Source organism: Prionailurus viverrinus, chromosome B4, assembly GCF_022837055.1.
Source record: "Prionailurus viverrinus isolate Anna chromosome B4, UM_Priviv_1.0, whole genome shotgun sequence".
Lineage (NCBI taxonomy): Eukaryota > Metazoa > Chordata > Mammalia > Carnivora > Felidae > Prionailurus > Prionailurus viverrinus.
The window spans coordinates 129,374,873-129,399,458 of record NC_062567.1 but is presented as its reverse complement, the minus strand read 5'-3'; the positions used below and the strand labels follow the sequence as shown (position 1 = coordinate 129,399,458).

The 24,586-nt window shown below is 53.4% G+C and overlaps 1 protein-coding gene across 3 annotated transcripts in view; it reads left to right on the top strand.

The window, feature by feature from the left end:
• Window positions 1–24,586, top strand: part of TMEM184B (transmembrane protein 184B) — a 49,463-nt gene that overhangs the window by 5,215 nt on the left and 19,662 nt on the right. For 2 of the 3 annotated variants that reach the window (XM_047865200.1, XM_047865201.1), the window contains exons 2-3: window positions 19,730–19,978; window positions 21,443–21,608. In XM_047865200.1, the coding sequence (XP_047721156.1) occupies window positions 19,730–19,978; window positions 21,443–21,608 (415 nt within the window). Of the gene's footprint in view, window positions 1–18,518; window positions 18,679–19,729; window positions 19,979–21,442; window positions 21,609–24,586 lie in introns of all 3 variants that reach the window. The other variant, XM_047865199.1, reaches the window with a different exon arrangement.

The following is a 24,586-nucleotide window of genomic DNA, read 5'->3' as shown; positions in this document are numbered from 1 at the left end:
TGCACAGAGTAGGTGCTGAATAAGTTTTCGGCTGCCCAAATGAACGACTGCGTGGGTTAATGTCATTGCCACTCAGGATAAAGCTGGAATTATTCTCGAGAGGTGACGGACATTGAGGCCAGGATTAATCAGAACAGGATTGTTGGTTAGAGCCAAGCTTCCATCAGGAGCCGATGGGGCACATGGGAGGTCTCGGATCCGGGAGGTCTGGGGCCTGTGCTGAGAGGCAGGAAGCCCCGCAGTCACCTCCTTTTCCTTCTTCGCTGGGGCGGAAACGAGAGGGGGAAGATCCCACCCAGAAAACCTTTGTGCCTAACCTGCCTCACTTCCGCCTCTACTATGTTTTACAAAGTCACACGCGAGTCGTTGAGTATTTAACGGAAAGTTTGCAGGGGTGATCTCTGTCTTTCAGCCTTTGAAAACAATAGGCTTCTCTTGGTTTGGACAACAGTATACTTGTTGATTGTAGTGAACTTGGAACACAGAAGATTAGTGGGTAAGAATAAACATCACTGCCAGTTTCATAACCAAGAAATAGTCACTGTTGACGTGGGGGCATATTTTCTTTCTAGGTATAATCCGGAATTATCTCGTTGTTCACATAATGCCAGCTCATAAGCATTTACCCATGAAATTAATAAGTTAGCCATAGATATAAAAAAAAGTTAGAGAAGTTAAAAAACAGAACCCCTGGGGCGCCTGGGTGACTCAGTCAGGTAAGTGTCCAACTTCGGCTCAGGTCATGATCTCAAGGTTTCGTGGGTTCGAGCCCCGCGTCGGGCTCTGTGCTGACGGCTCGGAGCCTGGAGCCTGCTTCGGATTCTGTGTCTTCCCCTCTCTCTGCCCCTCCCCCGCTCATGCTCTGTGTCTTTGTCTCTCAAAGGTAAATAAATGTTAAAACAAAACAGAACCCCTGCTGCTGTATCTGGTATCTGTGGGAAAGATGATGTCCCCACCCTTTTTGCACTAGGATGGCACTATGACTCTAAGTGGCCAGCAGAAAACTGCATGGGAGTCAGAGAACTGTTGACCTTGGGCAAGTCCCTTGCCCTCTGTGGGGGCTATTTGTACCCGCTCTACTCACCTGCCGTGTGCCGCAAGGCTCAGGTGAGGTCTGTGGTTATAAAGCCTTGAGCTCCCCAAGGGGAGGGCCTGATTTAGAGTAAGAGCAGGTCACGTGAAGACGGGTGTGTGTGTGTGTGTGTGTGTGTGTGTGTGTGTGTGTGTGTGGCTTCTTTTCCAACCTGCAGTTTGCTTGGTGATCCTTCTGAAGACTTCGGTCTCCTCGCTGGTGACCTGTGATCTGTGCAGTCTTGTACCTGCGTCCGTGGGCAGTCCCTGGATAGCAGGGACAGCCACCCCCACCTCAGGGTGGGTGGGGTGAAACCTCTACAAGTTACTGCATCTGTCACCGCGAAGGGATTTTCAGATCAGACAGCCTCCCTGCTCTGGAGGTCATGGTGGAGTTTGGTACTTTGGTACTTGATATTTTTCTCCTGCTACAGCTTCTGTGGACGGCCTGCCCCCGGGGAGGCCCTGCCCCGCTGGCAGGTGGCCGAGAACCTGCACTCTGCTGGGCCGTGCTGTTCCCCAAAGCCCTCTGGGTCACCATTTACAGGAAGGCTCTGAGGGAAAAATAGCTAACTCCATGGCTGCTGCTGCTATAGCCACTGGCAGAGCCTCCTGGTCTTTGCCTGTAGCACTTGGGTTTTTCATTCTAGAACAAACAGAATCTGGGATCCCATCAACAGTCATTTTGGGAGCCTGCAAAGCACAACAGTGGGTACTGGTGAAGGGATGTGTGTGAGGGTATTAAGATTAATCAATATTAACCTCCTTTAGAAAGGTTTCCTTATTTCTGAGAGCGAGAAAGAGAGAGCGTGAGCTGGGGAGGGGCAGAGAGGGAGGGAGACAGAGAATCTGAAGCAGGCTCTGTCTGGGCTGTCAGTGCAGAGCCCGACGTGGGGCTCAGACTCACGAACCGTGAGATCACGACCCGAGCTGAAGTCGGACGCTTAACCAACTGAGAGCCACCCGGGAGCCCCAGCATCTTAATACCAATGTTACTAATCCTCACCAGAATTTGTGTAGGGTTTGCAGTTTGCAAATCACATTCCACATAAATTATTTCTTTTAATCCTCCCGGTGGTCCTGGAGCCTTGGAATTATTGTGCCTATTTTGGAGCTGGATAGACTGAGGCTCAGAAGGGTGAATTTGCCTGAGATCCTGTGGAGGGAAGCTCACAGGTTTTCGGTTTTAATCCCGCGCCCTTGCCGCTCTGAGTGGCCCCCCAGCACAGCTGTGCTGTGAGACCCTAGATTTACCAAAACAGTACGGGTTGGCTCTACAAAGAAAGGTTGATGCGCTGTGCATTTGTTAGAAGAATTTCAGCGGCAGTAACCTCAGTGCATTTGATTTATAGGAGTTCCTGGCCCTCCGGTCCACTGGAGTGGAGCACGGGCCGGAAACAGGAAGGTTGGTGAGGGTTCTTCCTCTCGAATGCTGTCTTTGGTTTGCCAAGAGGTATCCCCCTCCCGTGTTGGGGGTAAGAGACCATTTCCTTCCCACTTCTCCGTAGTTGAGCTGGATTTGTGCAGGGGGGAGGAAACCCTGCCCTGCCCGCTGTGTTTACCCAGCTGTCCTCACAGGGAGGGCACTAGGCATCCAGAGGCCCGCCTCCATCCTCCGCCGGCTGCCCACTTGAAAAGGAGGGTTTAGGTGGCCATTTTGGTCAGACACATGTCATGTCACAGGCCCGTGGTAGACACAGCAGTGAATGTCGTAGAGCACGAGCATGTCTTGTGTGGCTGTGCCGTCCCTGTGGCCTGAACAAGGGAAGCACCAGGCGCTCGTCACTCGTTTGGGATGGCCGGGCTGGAGACGCTTGATCCTCTCGGGCTCTCCACTCCCACCCCTTCCCGCCAGGCCTGCTCTGTGGCCTGCTCCTCCCCTGGGCCCTGGCACCTATGCCCAGGCGGACCACTTAAGTCTGGGTGTTCATGGTGACTCCGGTCACCGTCCACCCTTCCACCTGCCCTGGGGCCAGGGCATCAGAGCCTGTCTGCGCTGGGAAGGGCCGAGGGGCTGAGCAGCTCTGGCCCTTCACCCACAGGTGAAGAAATACACGGGGAGGAGGGCGCTGGGCGAGCAGAGGCCGATGCGCTCTGTCTGCCGAACGGGGCTTTGCTCTACCGTTTCTTCGTCTGGGCACTCTTTTTTTTTTTTTTTTTTTTTTTTCAATTTTTTTTTTATTTATTTTTGGGACAGAGAGAGACAGAGCATGAACGGGGGAGGGGCAGAGAGAGAGGGAGACACAGAATCGGAAACAGGCTCCAGGCTCTGAGCCATCAGCCCAGAGCCCGACGCGGGGCTCGAACTCACGGACAGCGAGATCGTGACCTGGCTGAAGTCGGACGCTTAACCGACTGCGCCACCCAGGCGCCCCTGGGCACTCTTAACAACTACACGTCGTCAGTGTTTTTCCTAACAATTAGGCTTATTTCTTGATGAGGATTTAAACGGATCCCGTCTCTCTGGCAACATTTTCAAAGTCACTTGTACGCGTTCACCCAGCCGTTTGGACTTCCAGGAATTCACCCTACAGGTGTTCTAATATGGGGGCGAAGTGATCTATTGGAAGATTAGTCATTGCTGCCTGTTTGCACTAGCAAAAGACTAGAAGGAGCCTAGCGTCCATCCACCGAGGGCCGGGAACAAGTTATGCTGCGTCTAAACCATGGAATACTGTGCGGCTGTGGAAGATAAGGTTGAGACTCCAGGCGTGGGTACGGAACCGTGGCCGGCATAGTCTCCTGTGAAAGAAACGGGTGCAGGGCAGCATGTCTGGTGTGCCTCTATCTGTGTAAGTAAAGTGCACTTGCTTATGTGCGTACATGAGGTCTCGGGGGCTCTGCACCGAGTCGGTGGTTATGGTGCCTCTGGGTTCGGGCTGGTGCTGGGAGGCTGTTCGCTAGAGATCCTTTGAAGCATTTGCATGCCGAGTCATGGCGATAGACGATTTTTTTTCAAAAAATAAATTAAGGAAACAAGAACCGTAAGAAACGTATCCTTACATCTCGCCCGGTGCGGGAGGGTCAAGGGTCTGGCCACTCCCTCAAGGACCTGCCAGCCTCACTCAGGCTCCTACCACCATCTCATCAAAAATGCACGCTTGGAGCCCCGGGGCTGGCTCGGTCTGTAGAGCATGCGACTCTTGATCTCAGGGTCATGAGTTCGAGCCCCGTGTTCGACACAGAGTTTACTTGAAAAACAGACAGGGGCGCCTGGGTGGCTCAGTCGGTTAAGCATCCGACTTCGGCTCGGGTCATGATCTCGCGGTTGGTGAGTTCAAGCCCCATGTCGGGCTCTGTGTGGACAGCTCAGAGCCTGGAACCTGCTTCGGATTCTGTGTCTCCCTCCCTCTCTGACCCTCCCCCACTCACGCTCCGTCTCTCTCTCTCAAGAATAAATAAACATTAAACAAACAACAACAAAACAGACAAACAAAAATGTATGCTTGGGTCTCACAGAGGGGACCAGCTGTGAAGGTTTGGATGTTTCTTGGTAAATACGACCCCAGCCCCAGCCCTGGAGAAACTAGTCACCCCCTTCCTCTGAAACACTGCTATTGGCTGGCTTCTCATTTTATTATTATTATTTTTTTATTTTTAATTTTTTTTTTAAATGTTTATTTACTTTGGGGGGGGTGAGGAGCAGAGAGAGAGAGAGAGAGAGAGAATCCCAAGCAGGCTTCACGCTGTCAGTGCGGAGCCCAACGTGGGGCTCGATCTCACAAATCACGAGATCACGACCTGAGCTGAAATCCAGAGTCAGATGCTTAACTAAGCCACTGGGGCACCCCTGTCTTGTCAGTTTAAATCCTTGCTCCGATACGCTCGCTTCTTAACCTCTGAAACTGGCAGGGGCTTCCCCACTGACAGCAAAATAAAGCTGAACTCAGCCCTGGGCCTTCTAGGCCCTCTTTCCTGGGCCGCTTCTTGAGCCACACTTGACTAGTTACTTTTTCCTCTGTGTGCTTCCCTGACTTCCCACCTTCACGCCTCTGCCCATGTAGGTCCCTCTCCCTTCCTGCCCTTCCCTCCCTAGCAGTCCCCGTGGGCCCGAATCCTGTCTGCCTTTCAAGGCCTGGCTGCATTTCCACCCCCGTGGGGCCCTCTGACCTCTGTGGCTTCTTTATCTGTTCCTCTCGGCTGGCAGGTAAGCCTCTTGACATTGTGTCGTAGGTATCTGATTCCCCGCCCGACTGTGGGCTCCTTTAAGGCGAAATCCAGGTGAGATTGGAAGCTGTTTGGGGCAGGGCCTGGTTCACCCCTGCGAACCTCAGCGCAGCCAGGCCGAGCAGAGCAGGGACATCGGTCTTGTCTCGGGCCGGAGTGCCTGCATGCGAGCTTTCCTTGCGTCCTCACGAGAACCCCTGGGGTGCAGCTGCCATCATGCCCCCTTACAGATGAAGAAGCAGGGCAAGCAGCAAGAAGCTGGATTTGGGCACCCATCTGGCCGCCTCCAAGTCCTACGTTGCGTCAATTTTTTCTGTCTCCTCCCTCAAATCACGAGTAATACTGATACCCTGGGCTGACTCACAACCTGTCGCCCTGGCCACAGACAGCCTTGTATTATTTGACTATATTTTCTTCCCCACCAGACTATGAACTCTTAAAGGATTAGAGTCTCGTCTGAGATACCCTTTGGACTTAGCACACAGAAGGTGCTCAAAGATAAATATTTTTGTACTTAAAAAATTTTTTTTAAATGTTTTTATTTATTTTTGAGAAAGCACAAGCAGGAGAGGGGCAGAGAGAGGGGGAAGGAGGATCTGAAGCGGGCTCTGCGCTGACAGCAGTGAGCCCGATGTGGGGCTTGAACTCACGAACCGTGAGATCATGACCTGAGTTGAAGTCAGATGCCCAACTGACTGAGCCACCCGGGTGCCCCAATATTTTTCTACTTTTAAAGTTTTTAAGGAGGTTAACTTACTACATATAGTAAAATACATTAGTCTGGGCACCTGGGTGGCTCAGTCCGTTAAGCGACTGACTTTGGCTCAGGTCATGATCTCATGGTTTGTGAGTTCGAGCCCCACATCGGGCTCTGTGCTGACAGCATGGAGCCTGCTTTGGAGCCTCTGTCTCCCTCTCTCTGCCCTTCCCCACCCCCTCTCTGAAAAATAAATAAACATTTAAAATAAATAAAGAAAATACACTAGTCTTAGACCTGTAGCACAGTGAGTTTTTACATCTGTAAGTACCCATATAAACCATGTGCAGATCAAAGTTGCAGAACATTCCCAGAGCCCAGAAGCCTCCCAGGGCTTCCTCCCAAGGTAACCACTACTCACACCTCATCGCTAGTGACTCGCTTTGCCTGGCTTTGACCTTTCCAGAAATGGAATCTCATAGAAATACTCTGAGATTCGTCCAGATTGTGACCAGCAGTCCTTTGTTCTTTTTGCCTGCTGTGTGGGGGCCCACCGTTTGAAATTATCACCATTTAGTTACCCACTCCCCTGAGGATGGGCACTGGGCTCGTGTCCCACCTCTTGCTGTGAGCACAGGGCTGCAGTGAAGGTTCTTGTTCTTGTCTGCGGGACATGTGCACTGGTCGGGTGAACCCCCGGGAGGAACGCTGGCTCCCCCAACTTGGCACGAATTTGCAGGAGTGAAATTCAGGTTGGGATTTCTCACGGAGACACCTGGGGCAGGAGCCGGGTTCCTTGCTCAAGGCACCTCCCGGGTCGGGGCAGGTTCAGGGGTCTTGCTTGGACAAGCCTGCTCACACGGGGCAGTAGGACAGTTGAGGTTCGTGTGTGTGTGTGTGCGCGCGCGCGGTGCTGAATGGGGTTTAGCTGGCTGGAAAGGTGGTCACACTTAAGGGGACATAGAGTCAGGCTAAAGAGGCAGAGCTCTGGCCCATCTGTTTGCTGTTTGGGAGAAAACCAGAGTGATCTAGATCTGACCTGGTATGTATTAAACAACAATAACAACAACTTTAATTACAAGGCTGAATGAAGTCAGCCCTTGCTGACAAATTTTGGATGGCCCTGTTCGCTTATATTTCTGCTCCACGTGAAGGATAGCTACAGGATTGGAGGATTTTTCTCTCGTGGTTGGGGGGTTCGTGGGAGCTTGGCCCCGGGAGAAGGGGGAGAGGCGAGGAGCCATTGGAGTGGCCTGGCTTGTGGGTGTTGATGAAAGGGAGTGGGGCTGAGAGGGGACCCTGCCCCCTCGTGAGGGCACGTGACCCTCTTCCCAAAGGCTGCCCAGACAGAATTGGCCAGCTCCGGCGCTCCATTCCTCTAATCCCCTCTGGTGAAGGGCCAGGCTGCGGGCTGCTGACCTGCTCTGATGTGGGTCAGCCTCCCCCCCAGAAGGCAGCCTCCCCAACCCCCAGGAAGTTCATAGAGCCAAACAGCCCCAGGAGGCAGGAGGGCTGTTGTCACTGGCAGGTGTTAGAGTGGGGGCAGAGTGGCCAGTTCAGATTAGCAATTCCTAAGTTCTACTAGTGAGCTATGCTAAGATGGAATGTTTCATATATATATATATATATATATATATATATATATATATATGAGATATATATATGATAATATATACATATGATTATATATACATTTATAAATATATAGGGGCACCTGGGTGGCTCAGTCGGTTGAGCGTCCGACTTCGGCTCAGGTCATGATCTCACACTCCGTGAGTTCGAGCCCCACGTCGGGCTCTGTGCTGACAGCTCAGAGCCTGGAGCCGGCTGCAGATTCTGTGTCTCCCCCTCTCTCTGCCCCTCCCCTGCTCATACTCTGTCTCTGTCTCAAAAATAAATAAAAATATTAAAAAAATTAAAAAATACATATGTATTTTGTTTTTTTGTTTTTAATTTGAGAGAGGGAGAGGGGCAGATGGAGAGAGAGAATCTTAAGCAGGCTCCATGCTGAGCTTCCAACATGGGGCTCAACCCCACAACCCTGGGATCATGACCTGAGCCTAAATCAAGAGTCAGACTGAGCAATGCAGGTTCCCCTACATACATACATATATGTGTGTGTGTGTGTGTGTGTGTGTGTGTGTGTGTATAATATATAAACATAATATATATATGTATATATATATATACATAATATATATATGTATATATATATAATATATATATATATATAAAGTTTATTCTGAGCGAGAGCACGTGTGTGCAAGGAGTGGGGAAGGAGGGACAGGGAGAGAGAGAGAGAGAGAGAGAGAGAGAGAGAGAGAAAATCCCAAGCAGGCTCCTTGCTGACAGCAGAGAGCCCGATGTGGGGCTCCACCTCTATGAACCACGAGATCATGACCTGAGCCGAGCCAGATGCGTAACTGACTGACCCACCCAGGTGCCCCTCCATATATATTTTTTTATTTTATTTGTTTATTAAAAGAATTTTTTTAATGTTTATTTTTGAGGGAGAGAGAGCGAGACAATGTGAACAGGGGAGGGGCAGAGAGAGAGGGAGACATGAATCCAAAGCAGGCTCCAGGCTCTGAGTTGTCAGTGCAGAGGCCCACACGTGGGGACTCGAACCCACAAACCGTGAGATCACGGTGTGAGCCGAGGTCGGACGCTTAACCGACTGAGCCAGCCAGGAGCCCCACCCCTATATATTTTTAAAAATGAAATATATTCGGCAAAAATCCCTCTCCCAGGCTGTGTTAACATCCTGGGGACGAGCGTGTGGACAGGTTGCCAGCTTAGCTTGGCCTGTGGGTGTGTGTGGCAACTGCCCGGATGAGCGCTTCACGGCTGCAGCTCAGAAGGGCTTGGGTCTGAACCTAACGAACGAAAATATGATCTCAAGAGGTTTAAAACAGAGCAAACAATCAGAGACAGGAGGACAAGCCTGGGCGTCAGAGACTGCCGGGCATGTGAACCCCCCAGCCTGACCGCAGGATAAAGCGGCTCTAAAATAGGAGAGTCCTTGTAAGAGACAACATGATACAGGGCCAGACCCAGCGCTGAGGGCTTTCCTGTATTAACCTGTTTGCTCCTCACGGCTCTCTCTGAGGCGGGGGTGACTGCAAGCCCATTTCACAGCTGAGGAAGCTGAAGCAAGGACGCAGAGCTAGTAAGTGGCAGGGCTGGGGCTCAAGTCCAAGTGGCCTGAGTGCAGAGCCCGCAGCTCACTGATGGCACTTGGAAATCTGTGGATCTGATGGTGCGGCAAGGGCAGTGTCTGCAGCCCTTTAGCCGGAAGCTGTGGGCAAACCGCCTTGCCCCACTCCCCCCACCCCACCCCGAGCCTTTGTTTCCTCATCTGTAAACCGGGTGCATTGCTTTCCTAAGGCTTCTGCAAGAGAATGCCGGAAACTTAGTGACTTAAGATACGAATTTATCATCCTGCAGTTTTGAGGTCAGAAGTCCAAAATGTATTTCACTGAGCCCACATCCTTCGGGAGGATCTGTTTCCTTGTCTCCTCAAGCTTCTAGAGGTCACTTGCGTTCTTTGGCTCATGGCCCCTTCCTCCATCCTCAAAGCCGGTAGCCTGGCACCTCCCAGTCTGTCCGCTCTGCGTCCACTGTCACACTGTGTCCTTCACACCCTCAGCCTCCTGCCTCCTTCTTGTAAGGGCCCTCATGATTATATCCCGCCTCCGCAGATAATCCAGGAGAATCTCAGGGTCCTTAATTCAGTCACACCTGCTGAGTCCCTTATGCTGCATGAGGCAACATATCCCCAGGCTCAGGGGTTTGAGATGTGACATCTCGGGGCGGGGGCGGGGGGGCATTATTCGGTCTTTGGCACAGGAAGTCTGGGGGTGGGGGAGTAACAGCAAGCTGTCCCCTCCAACATGAAGTGAAATACTCCGAGATGGTGAGGTGTTCTCTGAAATCCCTAACTCCCAAGGCAGGTGACTGATCTCACACACAGCTTTGTAGCTTTTCTGCAAGAGGTGGGTATCTTCAGGAGGGAGTTAGCCAGATGTCTTGCTCAGAGAAGGGTGGAGGTAGGGGCTGTGTCAGGGGAAGTGAGTATCTGTAGCACTCTGGGTGGTTTCCGAAGCAGGCTCCACGCTCAGCTCTGGGGTGGGGGTGGGGGGCTCAATCCCATGACACTGGGATCATGACCTGAGTTGAAATCAAGAGTCGGGGGGCTCGGGGCACCTGGGTGGCTCAGTCGGTTAAGCGTCCGACTTCGGCTCGGGTCACGATCTCACGGTTTGTGAGTTCGAGCCCCACGTCGGGCTCTGTGCTGACAGCTCAGAGCCTGGAGCCTGTTTCCGATTCTGTGTCTCCCTCTCTCCCTGCCCCTCCCCTGCTCACGCTCTGTCTCTCTCTGTCTCTCAATAAATAAACGTTAAAAAAAATAAAAAGAAGTCAGGGGGCTCGATCCCATGACCCTGGGGTCACGACCTGAGTCGAAATCAAGAGTCGGACGCTTAACTGACTGGCGCCCCGAAGCCTGGCTTTCTGACCCACAAGGTGAGTTCCGTCCAGCCCTGTGGCTTGGTGACCCCCCCGCGGGGCTCTGCTTTCTAGAGCCCCCTGTGGCCTCCCGGGGAACTGTACCCCCGCCTGGATGCCCCAACTACACCTCACGCAGCTGTCAGGAAGGCCTTGTCAATCTGGAGAGCCACAGGTGGTCAGTCAGGCACTGCCTGTCCCCCACCTCGCCCCCCCTCCCATCTGTAACAGGGGCTGGATGCAGAGATTCTGCCCCGGGCGTGTTCCTGACCGAGTGCCTGCCCACAAACTGTCCCATGCCTCTGTTCATGTTGTTTCCTCTGCCCCCTAAGCAATCGGTCAGTAAGTACTCTGCCAGCATGGCACGCGGTCCCTGCCCTCATGGAGCCCAACTCACAGGATGTTAAGGGAACAGATTAGAGCAAACTCTAATAGGTTATAGAAGGCGATACCTGTCGAGGCTGGCGGGGACAAAGATCCGTGGGTGGGAGCAAGAGAATGCTCCACGCCCCAGGGCTGGGCATGGTGGTGATGGAGGGCATCCCAGAGGTTCAGAGCTGGAACGAGCTGCGGAGGGCAAACACCCGTTCAGCTGTTCCCTTATCCATCCCAAGCGTGGGAAGTGTGAACTACGTCCAGGCCCTGAGGCCGGTGCCAGGTCACGATTACACGTAAGACATGACCTCTGAGCTCCTGGAGGTTGCAGGCCAGCTGGGGAGAAGACAGGTAAGAGTGAACCACCCAACGGAGGCTCCTCGGTCAGTATTCCTGCCCCAGGGGGACTTCTAGCCTCATTTGATTGGGAGCTTCCTTTTTCTAGAAGCAACCGGAACATCGCTAGATTGTTCCAGTTGTAAAAACATCTCCATCTCAGCACACCCATCTTTTGCTGCTGCCACCAGGTGGACTGGGGGTGTCTCCTGTTGGACCTCATCGAACACGTCCCTTTGCCCTGGCTGGCGGGGCCTCTCCACTTTGGAAGATGGGTGTGGGACAGCGTGATGTAGCCTTCATCCTCTGCCCTCACCCGGCCCCGTTCCTGTCTCCAGCCAAAGGTCCGGGTCCTTCAGCCAATGTCTGGAGAGTGTCCAAGGTGGGGAGGGGACCAAGTGATGGAAAGCCTGTGTGGTGTGCAGCAGTCAGCTGATTCCTGGATTCTTGTCTTCCACATCCCTACGATGGTGTCTGACACAATGCCAGGCTAGAGACCGATGACCCAGGCGTGGGGAGACAAGAAGTGTCCCCGCTGATCTCTTAGTGCCACGGAGCAAGCGCAGTGTGGCTCAGCAGGCGTGGGCTGGCCCTCGGGTGAGGCCGTGATGCTCAGGATGGCTTGTGAGTGAAGAGGCAGCTCTCCTTAAGAGGACCAGGGCAGAGTGGAAGGCAAGTGGGCACAGAGGCTCAGGCCATGTGTGTGCGGGGACCCTAAGGGAGGAGGCGGGGGGGGGGGGGGGTGGGGTGGGGGCGAGGCTGGGACTCGGCTGCCGGGGGCCCCGGGCTTCTCTGCAAAGGAATCGGAGCTGCAGCCCGCCCACGTCACATCCCGACTCGTTCTCAAAGGACCTCAGGTCAGGAGGAGGGACACGGTCACGTTTGAAAATAAGGGAAGAAGTACACCACGCTGATTCCTGCTTCGTCGAACGTCAGCCTCCCTGCAGCTCTGGAGGGCAGCCCAGGCCCCCACCTTTCTGGAATCCAGAACACTCAAAATCCCAAAGGTTCTTCCAAGTCTGCAGCAAACTAATTTTGTGGCAAAAATCTGACCTGAATTGATGTGAGACTAATTATGGTCTTTAAAAATATCTCCTGTTTCTCTATGGAAATACTATGTGTTTGATTTTTTGGGTGCTGCCCACACCCCTCTGGGGTGCCATTCTATGCACACCATATCCAGCACTGTAATCCTTTCTCAATCTGAAAAAACTCTGAATTCCTAAACTCTTTGGGCCCAGGGGCCCCGGCCACAGCATGGTGCACCCAGCAGACAGGTTCAGAGACACCCAGGCACTTGCCCAGTCACAGCTGGGTGGTGGCTCCGGGATTCCAGCTGTTTCCCTGACTCAGAGCCTAGGACAAAGTACAGACCGTGGCCTGGCTGCTTCACAGCCTGGGGGTTGCGTGTCGGTGCGAGGACACAGGCGTGGAGCCACCTGGCCGGCAGGTGGCTGCCGGGAGAGAGGCGGGCCCAAGCCTCGACTTTGCTTTGTGTCTGACTCAGCCTGGGATGGAGGGAACAGGTGCGACCCCAGGAGAGGCCTGAGGACAGAGAAGCAGAGGCATCGGGGAGGAGAGGGAGCCCTGTCGGCGACTGGCTACACTTTTCAGATTCACGCCTCCCTGTCGGTAGAAAACTTTCTGGTTCCGGATATGCACCCCCAGCGTATGCATATCGCTACGTACATGTATTGCCTCGCTGTGAGACCGTGTACATCCTAAGACCTCCGCCAAAAAACAGGAACCAAAGCAGGAGCTAAAGATGGGATACTTAAAAAAAAAAAAAAAATTTTTTTTTTTTGGTGGTACAAAAACCTTCTGGCTTCATGTGCTTGATTATTTCTGGAAAGTGTGCTTTAATGCTACAGTTGGAAGGTCTGGCTCTGTGTTCAGTTTGTTTAGATGTTTGGTTTTAATGGCTGCCCTCTCTGAAAAAGATCCCTGCCTGAGACATGTAGCTGTGCACAGAGGAAACGCATCACTGGCTCTCTTTCTAAATTGGGTTACTCCTTTTTCCACCCTGTCCACTGCGTATGCGGAGGATTTGTTGAGATTTGGCTGGTACATTTCCATCCTTCCTGATGCCAATCAGATGTTTTTGTAAACTAAATGGAAGGTATTTTATTTTAAAGTTCTTCACACATGAGTCCAAAACCCACTCCAGTGCTTTGGAAATTTTTAAACAGATTAGAAAATTCTGTTACGTAGGTTTTTAGGAGTTCAGGTCTGAGAGTTCTCTAAGTTACAGACTTGCATTGTTTTCAGTAACAAATCTCTATGGCAGTGGGAACATTCCCAACATTTCCGAATATCCTTTTCCAGAAGGCTCCGCCAGCCTAGGTTGCTTCTGAAAGAGTAGTTCTGCTCCCATTTGTTGTGATAACACGCCTTTCCCACAAAGGGACGTGTTAACCATGCTTAAAGATGGTTCAGAAACTTAACTGGGAAGCATATTCCTGATAGCCCGTGGTCACAGAGAAAGAAGGACAAATATGGAAATTTTTTTTGTGAACGGAAGAGGTGTTGAAGTAGGCGGTTAGGTCTTTTTGATTGCTTTTCTACAAGATAACCAGTAAATCTCTGAAACAGATGATTTCCTGAGTCACTGCCCATGTCATTACAAATTTTGTGGAAAATTCTGTTCTACTGTCTAAAGCGTTTTATTGTGGAAAATTTCAAACACACGGAAGTAGAGCAAATGATAGAATGAATTTCTGCCTGTCAGTCCCTGCGCTTCAGCAGTAAGGAATGTCCTGCCGTCTTGCTGCCTCTATCCCTCTCCCCCTTAAAAAAATTGTTTTTAACGTTTACTTATTTTTTAGAGATAGAGACAGAGCATGAGCAGGGGAGGAGCAGAGAGAGAGAGGGAGAGAGAGAGAGAGAAACAGAATCTGAAGCAGCCTCCAGGCTCTGAGCTGTCAGCACAGAGCCTGACGTGGGGCTCGAACTCACGAACCGCGAGATCATGACTTGAGCCGAAGTCAGAGGCTTAACCAACTGAACCACCCAGATGCCTCTATCCCTCTCCTCCATTTACAGAGCGAATCCCAGAAGTCCTGTCATTTTTTACCCTTTAATAATTCAGTATGTCTGTCTTCTTGATAAAGACTTTTTAAAAAAGCTTGTTTTATTTGGAAATAATTATAGGCTCACAGGAAGTTGCAAAAAATAGTATTCAGAGTACCCTGTGTCCTTCTTCTCCCAGTGGTGACATCTCGAATTGCTGTGGGACGCTGTCAAAACCAGAAGTGGACATCATTACGGTACTATTAACTATACCACAGATCTCAGTCAGTTTTCACTGTTCGTGTGTGTGTAGCTCTGTACAGTTTTATCACCTGCAGACTCATGTAGCCACCACCACTGTCAAGGTAGAAGGGATCTCGGGGGCGCCTGGGTGGCGCAGTCGGTTGAGCATCCGACTTCAGCCAGGTCACGATCTCGCAGTCCGTGAGTTCGAGCCCCGCGTCAGGCTCTGGGCTGATGGCTCGGAGCCTGGAGGCTGTTTCCGATTCTGTGTCTCCCTCTCTCTCTGCCCCTCCCCCGTTCATGCTCTGTCTCTCTCTGTCCCCAAAATAAATAAACGTTGAAAAAAAAAAATTAAAAAAAAAAAAAGGTAGAAGGGATCTCATCACCCGCAGGGAGGTTCCTGTGCTGCCCTCTATTTGTGCACACACCTTCCCGATCTGTTCTGCATCTTTATAGATTTGCCATTTTGAGAGTGTTCTATATAACAGATCTAGACAGGATGTGACCTTTTGCGGTTGGCTGTTTTCACGAAACAGAATGCCCTTGAGCTCCATCCAGATCTCTGCCTGTATCAGTAGTTTGTTGCTTTTTACTGCTGACTAGTATTCCATGGTCTGGACGTACTGGAGTTTAACCTTTTGCCTGTTGAGGGGTATTTTGATTGTTTCCAGGTTTTGGCAATTACAGACACAGCTGCTGCAAACCTAAGTGTGTAGGGTTTTGTGCGAGCATATGGTTTCACTTCTGTAGGAGAAACATCTAAGAGTGATCATTGGGTTGTCTGGTAAATTGCATGTTAGTTTTATAAGAAACTAACTGGTTTCCAGAGTGGCTGTACCATTTTATGTTCCTAACAGGAACGTATGTAAGAACGAGTTTCTTCCTCATCCTTGCCAGTGTTTGATGTTGTCTCCCTTTTGTATTAATGTGTGTATAGTGATGTCTTGTGGTTTCAGTTTGCATTTCCCTAATTGCTAACAATGTTGAACAGCTGTTTATGTGTTTATTGTCCATGTATCCTTTTTTAAAAAGTTTATTTATTCTGAGAGAGACAAAGACAGCACAAGTGGGGAATGGGCAGAGAGGGAGATAGGGAGAGGGAGAGGGAGAGGGAGAGGGAGAGGGAGAGGAGAGAGAGAGAGAGAGAGAGAGAGAGAATCCCAAGCAGTCTCCTTGCTCCCAGCACAAAGCCCACAAAGCTGCAAGATCATGACCTGAGCCAAAACCAAGAGTTGGATGCTCAACCGACTGAACCACCTGGGCGCCCCTCCATGTATCCTTCTTGAGTGAAATGTCCATTCATACCTTTCGCCCATTTTCTGATTTCTGTTTGTTTCTTTGTTTGTTTGTTTGTTTGTTTGTTTGTTTGTTTTACTGTTGAGCTTGAACATTCTTGCTGTATTCTAGATGCTTGCCATTTGCTAGATATGTATCTTCTAAAAGTTTATAGCCTTGCATTTTAGATTTAAATCTGTGATCTATTTTGAATTAATTTTTGTATATGGTATAAAGGCTTAGGTTAGGGTTCATTCTTTTTTTTTTTTTTTTTTTTTTGCCTCTGTTCCAGTTGTTTATTGAAAAGATGATTCTTCTCCCAGTGATAAGGATGTTTTTGTACCCGCCCTCCACGATCTCACCTAAGAACGATCTCACCTAAGAATTCCTGTGTGTTACCTATTTCAAAGATAACTTTTCTTCATTGGTTTGTTAGCCTCAGGACCTAACCACGTCCACACGTTGTATTTAATTGTATCTTGAGTCTCTATTCTGTAATAGCCCCTCAAGCACCTTTGATTATAAGCCACCGATTTGTTGGCGAAACCAAATCATCTGACCTATAGACTGTCCTGTAGTCTGGATTTGCCCGCTGCTTCCTCGTGATATCATTTAGTCTGTCCCACTACCCTCTGTATTTCCTAGATACTGGTCGTAGTTCTAGAGGCTGGTGTCAATCCCATTCCACTTTTGGGTAAGGGTCCTTCTTGGGTGGTGCTCTGTGCTCCCTGTGCATCCCATCAGGAAGCTGGAAACTTCTCGCTGCCCCGTTTTGGGGATGCTGATCTTGACTGTGGGTTCAGAGTTGGACTTCCTCCAGCTGCCTGGTGCATCCCTTATCAAGTTCTCCATCAGCCCGTTAGCCAGGGGCTTTATCATCCATTGATGACCCATGTCTACGTCTAGTATTTGTTTTCCGAGTTGCAAAATCGTCCTTTTCATTCTGTTATTCTGTCTCTCTTTATTAATGGGCCTGCTCTAGAGTAGGACACACCCTTAGCATTCATGTAGTTACCCTGAAGTATTGTGCATAGGGAAACTGAGGTTCTTAGAGATGAAGTCACTTGTCCACACTAGCCGATGGTGGAGTCTGGCAGGAATCCCGTCGGGTGACCTCAAAGCTGAAGCTTGGCTGTGCTCCTTAAACACTCTGCCCCACAGTCCCTGCCACTTTGAAGCCTTTCCTGACCCTCTCCCCCCAGCCTTGGCCGAGGCAGGTGACGCTGCCCGAGTGTTTACTTCAAAGCTGCTGTGAGAAAAAACACGAGGCGATGCTTGGGAAGATGATTTGTAAACCACGAGCGCTGCCTGGCGTCAAGGAGGTGGCTGGGAAACCCAGAAGCGCGGCGAGCACGGCCGGGCCGGAGAGCCCTGCCAAGCATCGGCTGCCCCTTCCTGCCAGGAGGGTCTCGGGCCTGCTGGGAAGGGGCTGTGTCCCGGAAGGAGGCTCTGGAGCTGAGGGGGCTGCTCATGCGGAGCCCCCACCTCCGAAGGCGTGGGGGCCACAACGTATACATAGGACCTGGGTTTGAGTCCTGGCCCTGACGTTGGGGCGAGTCCCCCACCCTGCTGAGCGGATCTCCTCCTTCTGTGAACTGACTGACAGACACGGGGAGCGTGAAAGAACTCAGCATGCCGTTGTCTCTCCGGGGGGGTCGGAGAGGGGGGCGCTCGAGCGGCCCTGAGCAAAGCCCCGGGAAGAAGCTGGGCCTGGGGCCTTCGCCCGGCTTGCCCGGCTCCCCATAGCTGAGGAGCCGTCCTGGCGCGTGTCCCCACCCCGTGAGCAGGGTCAGCTCAGCGGTGCCCCTATGCAGGGCCTCTCAACGCTGCCTTTGGTGGTGAACAAAACAGCCTTTGACCCACCCGCCCGCCCTTGCTTGGAAGCCGCAGGTTTAAGAGTATTTGTACTCCCTCCAGGCGCCTCCCCCCACCCAATTCCCAGTGTTTATTCATTTAATTTGGGATGACAGACAAAGATGATGATTTACAACCCAAATCTTCTTTTTTAAAGAAGTATTTCTGGCACCGGTTTCCAATTTTGCAGCCATACTTACAGGAGCTATTCTTAGACTTGTCGCTGTTTCCTTTTCAGAGCTCGCCACTGCCACCGGTCTTTATATAGACACCTTCTCCAGTTTGGAGTTTCTTTATATAGATGCCTTCTCCACTTTTGATTTTTAATCTGGATTCATCTCTTGGTCAGTGTGTTAGAGATCGCTTATTTGCGCAGGAAAACAGAAATGCAAAGGGCTCTCGTAGGGTAAAAACTCACAGCTAAGAGCAGAGGTGGCGCGTACGGGGCCGGGGGTTCTAGAGACGTGGGAGAGGGGCCGGGGGCAAAGCCAGGAGCGTGCGGACACAGTAGGCAAAGAGCCTCTTCGCGCAGGGTCAGGCTGTGGGCCTGGGTGCACCCAGGGCGCCTCTGCTGCGGGGAGATGGCGGCTCCAGGGTGGCTCTGACCAGCCCGTCAGCAGCCGGCAGAACCGAAAGGGACGCCTGTCAGGGCCGCGGGGCTCCGATGCCCTTGGCCACTGCTGTGGCCAGCCTCTCGAGAGTGGCTTGACTCTTTGACAGCAGCTTTTCCTTGGGGGCACCCGGGTTAACTTTTTAATGCGAAATTGTTCGTTTGTTACCAGGGGTCTTAGAGTTGCCGCTGGGAAGGGCAGCGGACGGAGAGCCTGCGTGGGGTAACCGGATGGGACCCTAGAACGCCAGCCTGTGTCCCATCCGCTCCCGTCTTTATTGTCCCACCCAGAAGCTCCCGTTATGCCAATCTCCTCAGCTGTTTGCTTCTCCGTGAAAGCCTCAAAAGTGTTTTTTTTTTTTTTTTTGTAATAAGGACTGCAAATCAACAGGCAATTAAGTAAATGGCTTTGGTGCTGAGCTTGGTGCTGGGGACTGAATGATGGAAATGTGGTCTTGCCTCGAAGAGTGGACAGCCCCAGGAGGAGAAGCACACGAGCAAGTGACAGGGCTGCATGTTACACAGAAGCCCAAAGGCATGGAAAAGGGATCGACGTCCCTGATGGGGGAAGGAGGGCGGGCAGGCATTTAGGAAGAGTGATCCAGAAAACTGGATTAAAAGAGCAGTTCGAAGGCCCACAAGGTGGGCCGCAGAGTTTCTAAAGCAGCACACACGGATGATGAACGGGCGTCAGCCATTAGGGAAGTTGGGGAGAAATGGCAGAGAAAAGGCACAGCCGTTTGAAGAGATAAAGAAACAAAGTGATCTTGCTAGACTGGGAAGCGTGCAGGTGTGTTTATCCAGCGCCTGCTGTATGACAGATGCTGGAGAGCCCACTGCGAACAGAACGAGCAGAACGCAGGCCCTGCCCTCGGGGCGCTTATGTTCTGGGGAAGGAGGCAGAAAGTTAGCAAGTACATGAGCAAATGTATACTTTGTCAGAGGGCGTCAGGGGGGAGTGAGTGCTCTGGAGAGAGATCAAGCAAAGAGGTGAGGAGTGCCTGGGGTCGGGGAGGCGTCACCATGTATGAGCGGGTGGCCAGGGCAGAGACCTACGGGCAGTGCAGAAGCGAGCAGTGTGGCTGAGCAGAGACAGCCGGTGCAAAGGCCCTGCGGCAGGAGCAGGCTCGGCACAGCAGAGGAGCAGCAGGAGGCCTGTGTGGTTGGAGTGGAGGGTCAGGGTGAGAATTGTAAGGAGGGGAGATGAGAGCCTTGGGGAGCCGTCGGCAGTCTTGTGGACCACTGGACAGATGGCAGCTTCCGCTTTGAAGGAGATGGGACCTACCGGGGAGTTTTGAGCAGGGGGGGCCCAGTCTGGCTAACGGCTGAGAAGCCTCATGTGGCCGCCGTGTGTGGGGACTGGACAGTAGGGGCAAAGGCAGAAGCAGAGAGACGGCTCAGGAGTCTGTTTCATGAATCCAGGGGAGACACGGTAGGGGCTGGGACCATCGTAGTGGCCGGGTCAGGGAGACACGTGGTCAGAGTCCAGTTACATTTTGAAGGTGGACAGAAGAGACCCGGAAGATTGTTTGCGACGCTGCCACTCACCCGGGAAGGAGGCTAACAGTGCGATTTCCTCTCTTTAGGCCAGCTCCTCGCTTCCTGCAAGAGTTTCTCTCAGGGACCCCCTGCTGCCAGGCACCATGACGGTGAGGGGGGCCGCACTGGCCCCGGATCCAGTGTCGCCCACGACTGTGGCAGCCTCGCCCAGTGTCTCTGTGACCCCTGAGGGCAGCCCCACGGCCATGGAGCAGCCTGTGTTCCTGATGACAACTGCCGCGCAGGCCATCTCTGGCTTCTTCGTCTGGACGGCCCTGCTCATCACCTGCCACCAGGTACCCAGGCCGGTCAGGAGCCTTTGAGCCAGAGAGCCTCTGAAGGCCCTCTGGAAGGATCCTAAGAGGTTTTCTAGCCCAACAGAGTATGAGGCCGAGCTCTGCTGCAGTAATAAATAAGCTGAATCTGGGGGTTCCACCAGGTAGAAGTTGATTCTCGTTCATGTCCCGATCGGTGCGGCTCAGGCCCCACTGTATGGCTCCCCTGTCCTGTAGCTTCATGGTATCGTCCGTCTGACAACTGGTTGTGGCTCTTCCACTGTCTCAGTCCAGAAAGGACACGCGTCACTTCTGCTCACCTTGCGTGGGGCAGAACGTGTGCAGGTTCCATATGCAGCCTGAGCTGTGGGGGGCCCTGCGCGGACACATGGACGTCAGCGGCCCCTTTGCAGATGAAAAAACTTGAGACCTCGAGATGGGAGGGGGTGCTGGCCTACTCCCGCACAAGTTGGTGGCAGCACCGGGAGAGAAGCCAGGTCTCCTGTCCCCCCATACGCGCAATCCCCACAGGAGGCTGGTGTGGGCCGAGACCTGGCTCGGCCGTCCGAGGAAGGAGAAGGTTTGAAGAGGGGAGGCTGAGCCCATTCGGGTCCCCGTCCGCTCCTTACCTACTGTCCTGGGTCCCTGTCCCTCCTCGAATGCGTTGGCTTCCAAGGCAGTTGGCTCGTAGCAGATGGGGAATGTTTTGTTCTCTTCCTCCCGAGCCCAGGACTCGGCGGGGCCAAGTGTGAAGTCACGAGAGTTGGGACGGGACTCTGGCTGCTGGGACTGAGGAGGGTGGCCAGAGCAGTTGTTGGCATTTGTGTGTGGCTTCTATTTTCCCCCGCTTTCTAAAAACTGCGCTTCATTCTCCCAGCTTCCCAGTGAGGCAGGCAGCGCTGCCTCTGTGTAACAGATGGGAAAGTGAGACGCAGGATGACGTCACTGCAGCCGCTCAGCCAGAAAGCGCTTCCACCTTCCATGGAAGCGAGGGTCCCGTCTGTCCCACACACGGGGTGGACGCTGCTGCCCTGAAACCCCTGGGACCAGGCGTCAGGGAGGCCGGGGCGGAGGCGAGGAGATGTAAATATCTCCTCTGTGCCACTCGCCTGAGGTTCCCAGCCCGGCTGTGCACACAGGTCCCCAGGGAGCTTATTATGACTCTACACTCCCCGGCCATCCTTGACTCTGATCAGTGCAGCCTTGGGCATGCTCTCACGGTCCCGTGTCTGTGAGTCTGGCCTGGGCACCGCTGAATGTGCCCCTGCAAGCTTTATGCGCCCTCTGGTTTGATGTTCAGAACGGCCCTATGGGGAGTTTCATCATCGAGGAGGGCGCTGAGGCTCGGGGTTCAGCAATGTTCACAGAGCTGGCGAGCGGCAGAGCCGGAGGGCAGAGAGGAGGAGGAGGGTGGCGGCGGTGCTGCCGTGACGGTCGGGGGGGGGGGGGGGGGGGCCGACTGAGCCCGCCCCCTTCCGCCCCCAGATCTACATGCACCTGCGCTGCTACAGCTGCCCCAACGAGCAGCGCTACATCGTCCGCATCCTGTTCATCGTGCCCATCTATGCCTTCGACTCCTGGCTCAGCCTTCTCTTCTTCACCAACGACCAGTACTACGTGTACTTCGGCACCGTGCGGGACTGCTACGAGGGTGAGGAGGGCTTGCGGGGCGGGGCAGGGCGGGGCAGGGCGGGGCGGGCCGCACACCCCTCCCCCCGGGCTCCCGGAAGCCCCCCTCCCCGGGTTCCTCCAGGGCCTGCCCCTCGCTTCTCTACCCACTTCGGGGCTTCCAGCCAGGCCCCAGTTGACAGGGGACAGCAAACGTCGTAGCACTCTGCCACGTGGCTCCCACAGCCCCTTTACAGGTTACCTGCAAGCAGGAACCCCGCCCCTGGGTCTCCTTTCTCAGTCCGGCATCTCTGATAGGGGTGAGCGGTCAACAAGTTGTCCGTTTGTAGATAGAAACCCCAGGTACGGATGGGTCAGGGGTTTAGCCAGGGGCCCATGGCAGGGCAGTGGCAGGGGCGAGCCTCCCTCCCCCATGTGCCTTAATTCTGAGGGCTTTGTCCCGAGAGGCTCTGCTGTGCCACCCAAGAAAGCGACCCGCTGCCTTTCACGGGCCTCGGGTCTTGTGTGTGGTATGGAAGCTCTGGTGCTGAGCTCCAAGCACCGGCCAGGCCCCCCTGCTGGCTGCTAGGCCGAGAGGAGGAAAGCCGAGGAAAGCCGGCTCCTCGGTGCCTGCCTGACCGGCCACCGGACGGGGCAGCTCTCTGCGAGGGCCTGGCCACAGGCACAGGGAGCAGAGACTCAGAGCATCCTGGGCAGACAGGAGAGCTCATGCACAGGGCAAGGAGGGAATCCCTACTCTGCGGGCCGGGAGGTGCGGGAGCCGGGCTGGGGGCTGGCCACGGCCAGAAGAGATTAGATTAGATTAGATCAGATTCTCTTTTTTACTGTGGATGCACAAAACTATGACGCGACTGGAAATTGCAGGTTAGAAAATCTCTCTGTGGAGGATGGGTGAAGGAGGGAGAGGCCAGAGGCCCTGAGACAGGTCACAGGCCCATGATCCCTGGGCCGGCATAGGCCGGCAGGGGTGGCGGGAGGGGTCCTTGAATTCAGGATCCCCCACTCTGATGCCCTCTGCCCCTCCTGTCAGGGTCGTGCATTTTTCTCTTTCCTCCCGTATCTGCACTGTTGGTCTCAGGCAGAGTGACCAGATGTCAGGGTTCCTCATGTTGAGGCTGGGCAGCGCTGACCACGACCAGTTGTTCACGTCCCTGACTGCGCGAGGGCTTTGCCTTGGGCCCTGGGCTCCGTGGATATTGGAGTGCAGCGTGCTCACCCCCACGGAAGCGGAGTCTCCCTTCCTGTCCCACTTTGAACCCGTGTATCCCTGAGGTCTCGTGGGCCTCAGGAAATGCCTTCGGACTTGGCAAAGAAGTGTGGGCGCCTGACAGGAGCGCTCTGGGCCCCTCCTGCCCCTCCAGCCACAGACCTCGCCCTCACCTGCCCCTCCAGCCCCACCCTCGTGGCCTGACCGTGCGTGCCTGCTTTGCCCTCTTCTCCCTGAGTAGACTCCGCTCCTGCGAGAGCAGGAACGGGCAGAGAGCCCAGGTGGTAGGGCCAGGCCAGGTGCTCACTCAGTCTGTGTGTTTTGAGTGAATAAGGGACTTTATCGAACACCTGCTGTGTGCCTTGCATTCGCGTGGGGTCTCACCGAATTCCCGGGCTGGGATCCCTGCCTGGCTCTTGCAGCTGAGAATACTGAGGCCGGGTGGGGACCCGCTCCGGGCATAACTGGGGCTCTAATGTCTGATGTCCCTGGAAGCAGCAGAGTCCAGGGAATCCTCTGGGTCCCCGGGGAGCTGCCAAGGCTGGTGTTGAGAATCCTTCTCTGATCACAAATGTGTGCCCGGGGGCAGCCTCTGCCCACTGGTCCCCTCAGAAGCAAGAGGGTGTTCCCTGCCGCGGGGTCCTCCCCTATGTGGTCAGGGGGCCGTGTAGTCTCCCTCCTCTATGGGGCCCAGAAGACTAGGCTCCTGGCAGACGAGGAGCCTCAGTACCATCCTCAGAGACGGCGGCAGATGGTTGGCTGGGTCCCCCCACTCCAGAAGCCTCTTTGTTCAGGCCCCTCCTGTCCCAGCCTTCCTCCTGGTCCACTTAAAGGTCCTGGTAAGAAGTCTGCCTCCCTGCTAAGCATGTCTCCTAGCAACGCTATTATCCCCTCACCTCTCCGCCTCTCCCAGGGAGTTTACAAACAGTGAGGCAGCTGCGGGGAAGTCCAGGCCGCCCCAGGGTACACCAGCTTTAGTGTCTGGGTTGGTGGGCTTGGCCTTTTCTGCACCTCTGCTCAGCGTCTGGGACCCCCTCCCCTTGTCCTCTCATCTGCAAGATCCCCTGCAGAGTTGGCGATAAGAGTAGGTCCCTTAAAATTCAAAAAGAGGCCCCCCCATTCATTCCCCTCCCACCCTTCCTTCTCAGTACCCGCCCCCCCGAACCCGGGAAGGGACAGAGGGGAACAGGAGTAGGGCTCTGCCGGGCGACCCCTATTTCGGAGCCAGGCAGCCCGCACCTCACTGGGCACTGCACAGATATTGGCTTGTCTTTTTACTTTTTTTCTGAAGTTTTTTTTATGTTTATTTATTTTTGAGAGTGAGAGAGACAGAGTGCATGCAGGGGAGGGGCAGAGAGAGAGAGAGAGAGAGAGAGAGAGGGAGGCACAGAATCCGAAGCAGGCTCCAGGCTCTGAGCTGTCCGCACAGAGCCCGATGCGGGGCTCAAACCCACGAACCGTGAGATCATGGCCTGAGCCGAAGTCGGACGCTTAACCGACTGAGCCACCCAGACACCCCGATTGTCTTTTTAACAAAACTAAAACAACTAAAATTTTAACCCTCATAGTGCACACAGTTGAAAGGTAAAATGACCCTGACTCCTCCTCACTCCCAAGTTCACTGCATTTTCAACTCCGTAGACTGTTTTTTTTTTTCCTAGAATAACCTAAAAATATGCTTATACTATTGTTTCTTGATCTTTCGGTTTTAGATACTGCTACATAGCGACCTCCTGTTGTACAAGGCTTTGATTTAGGCACCTTCTCCCCGCCCCATCCACACGCACACACAC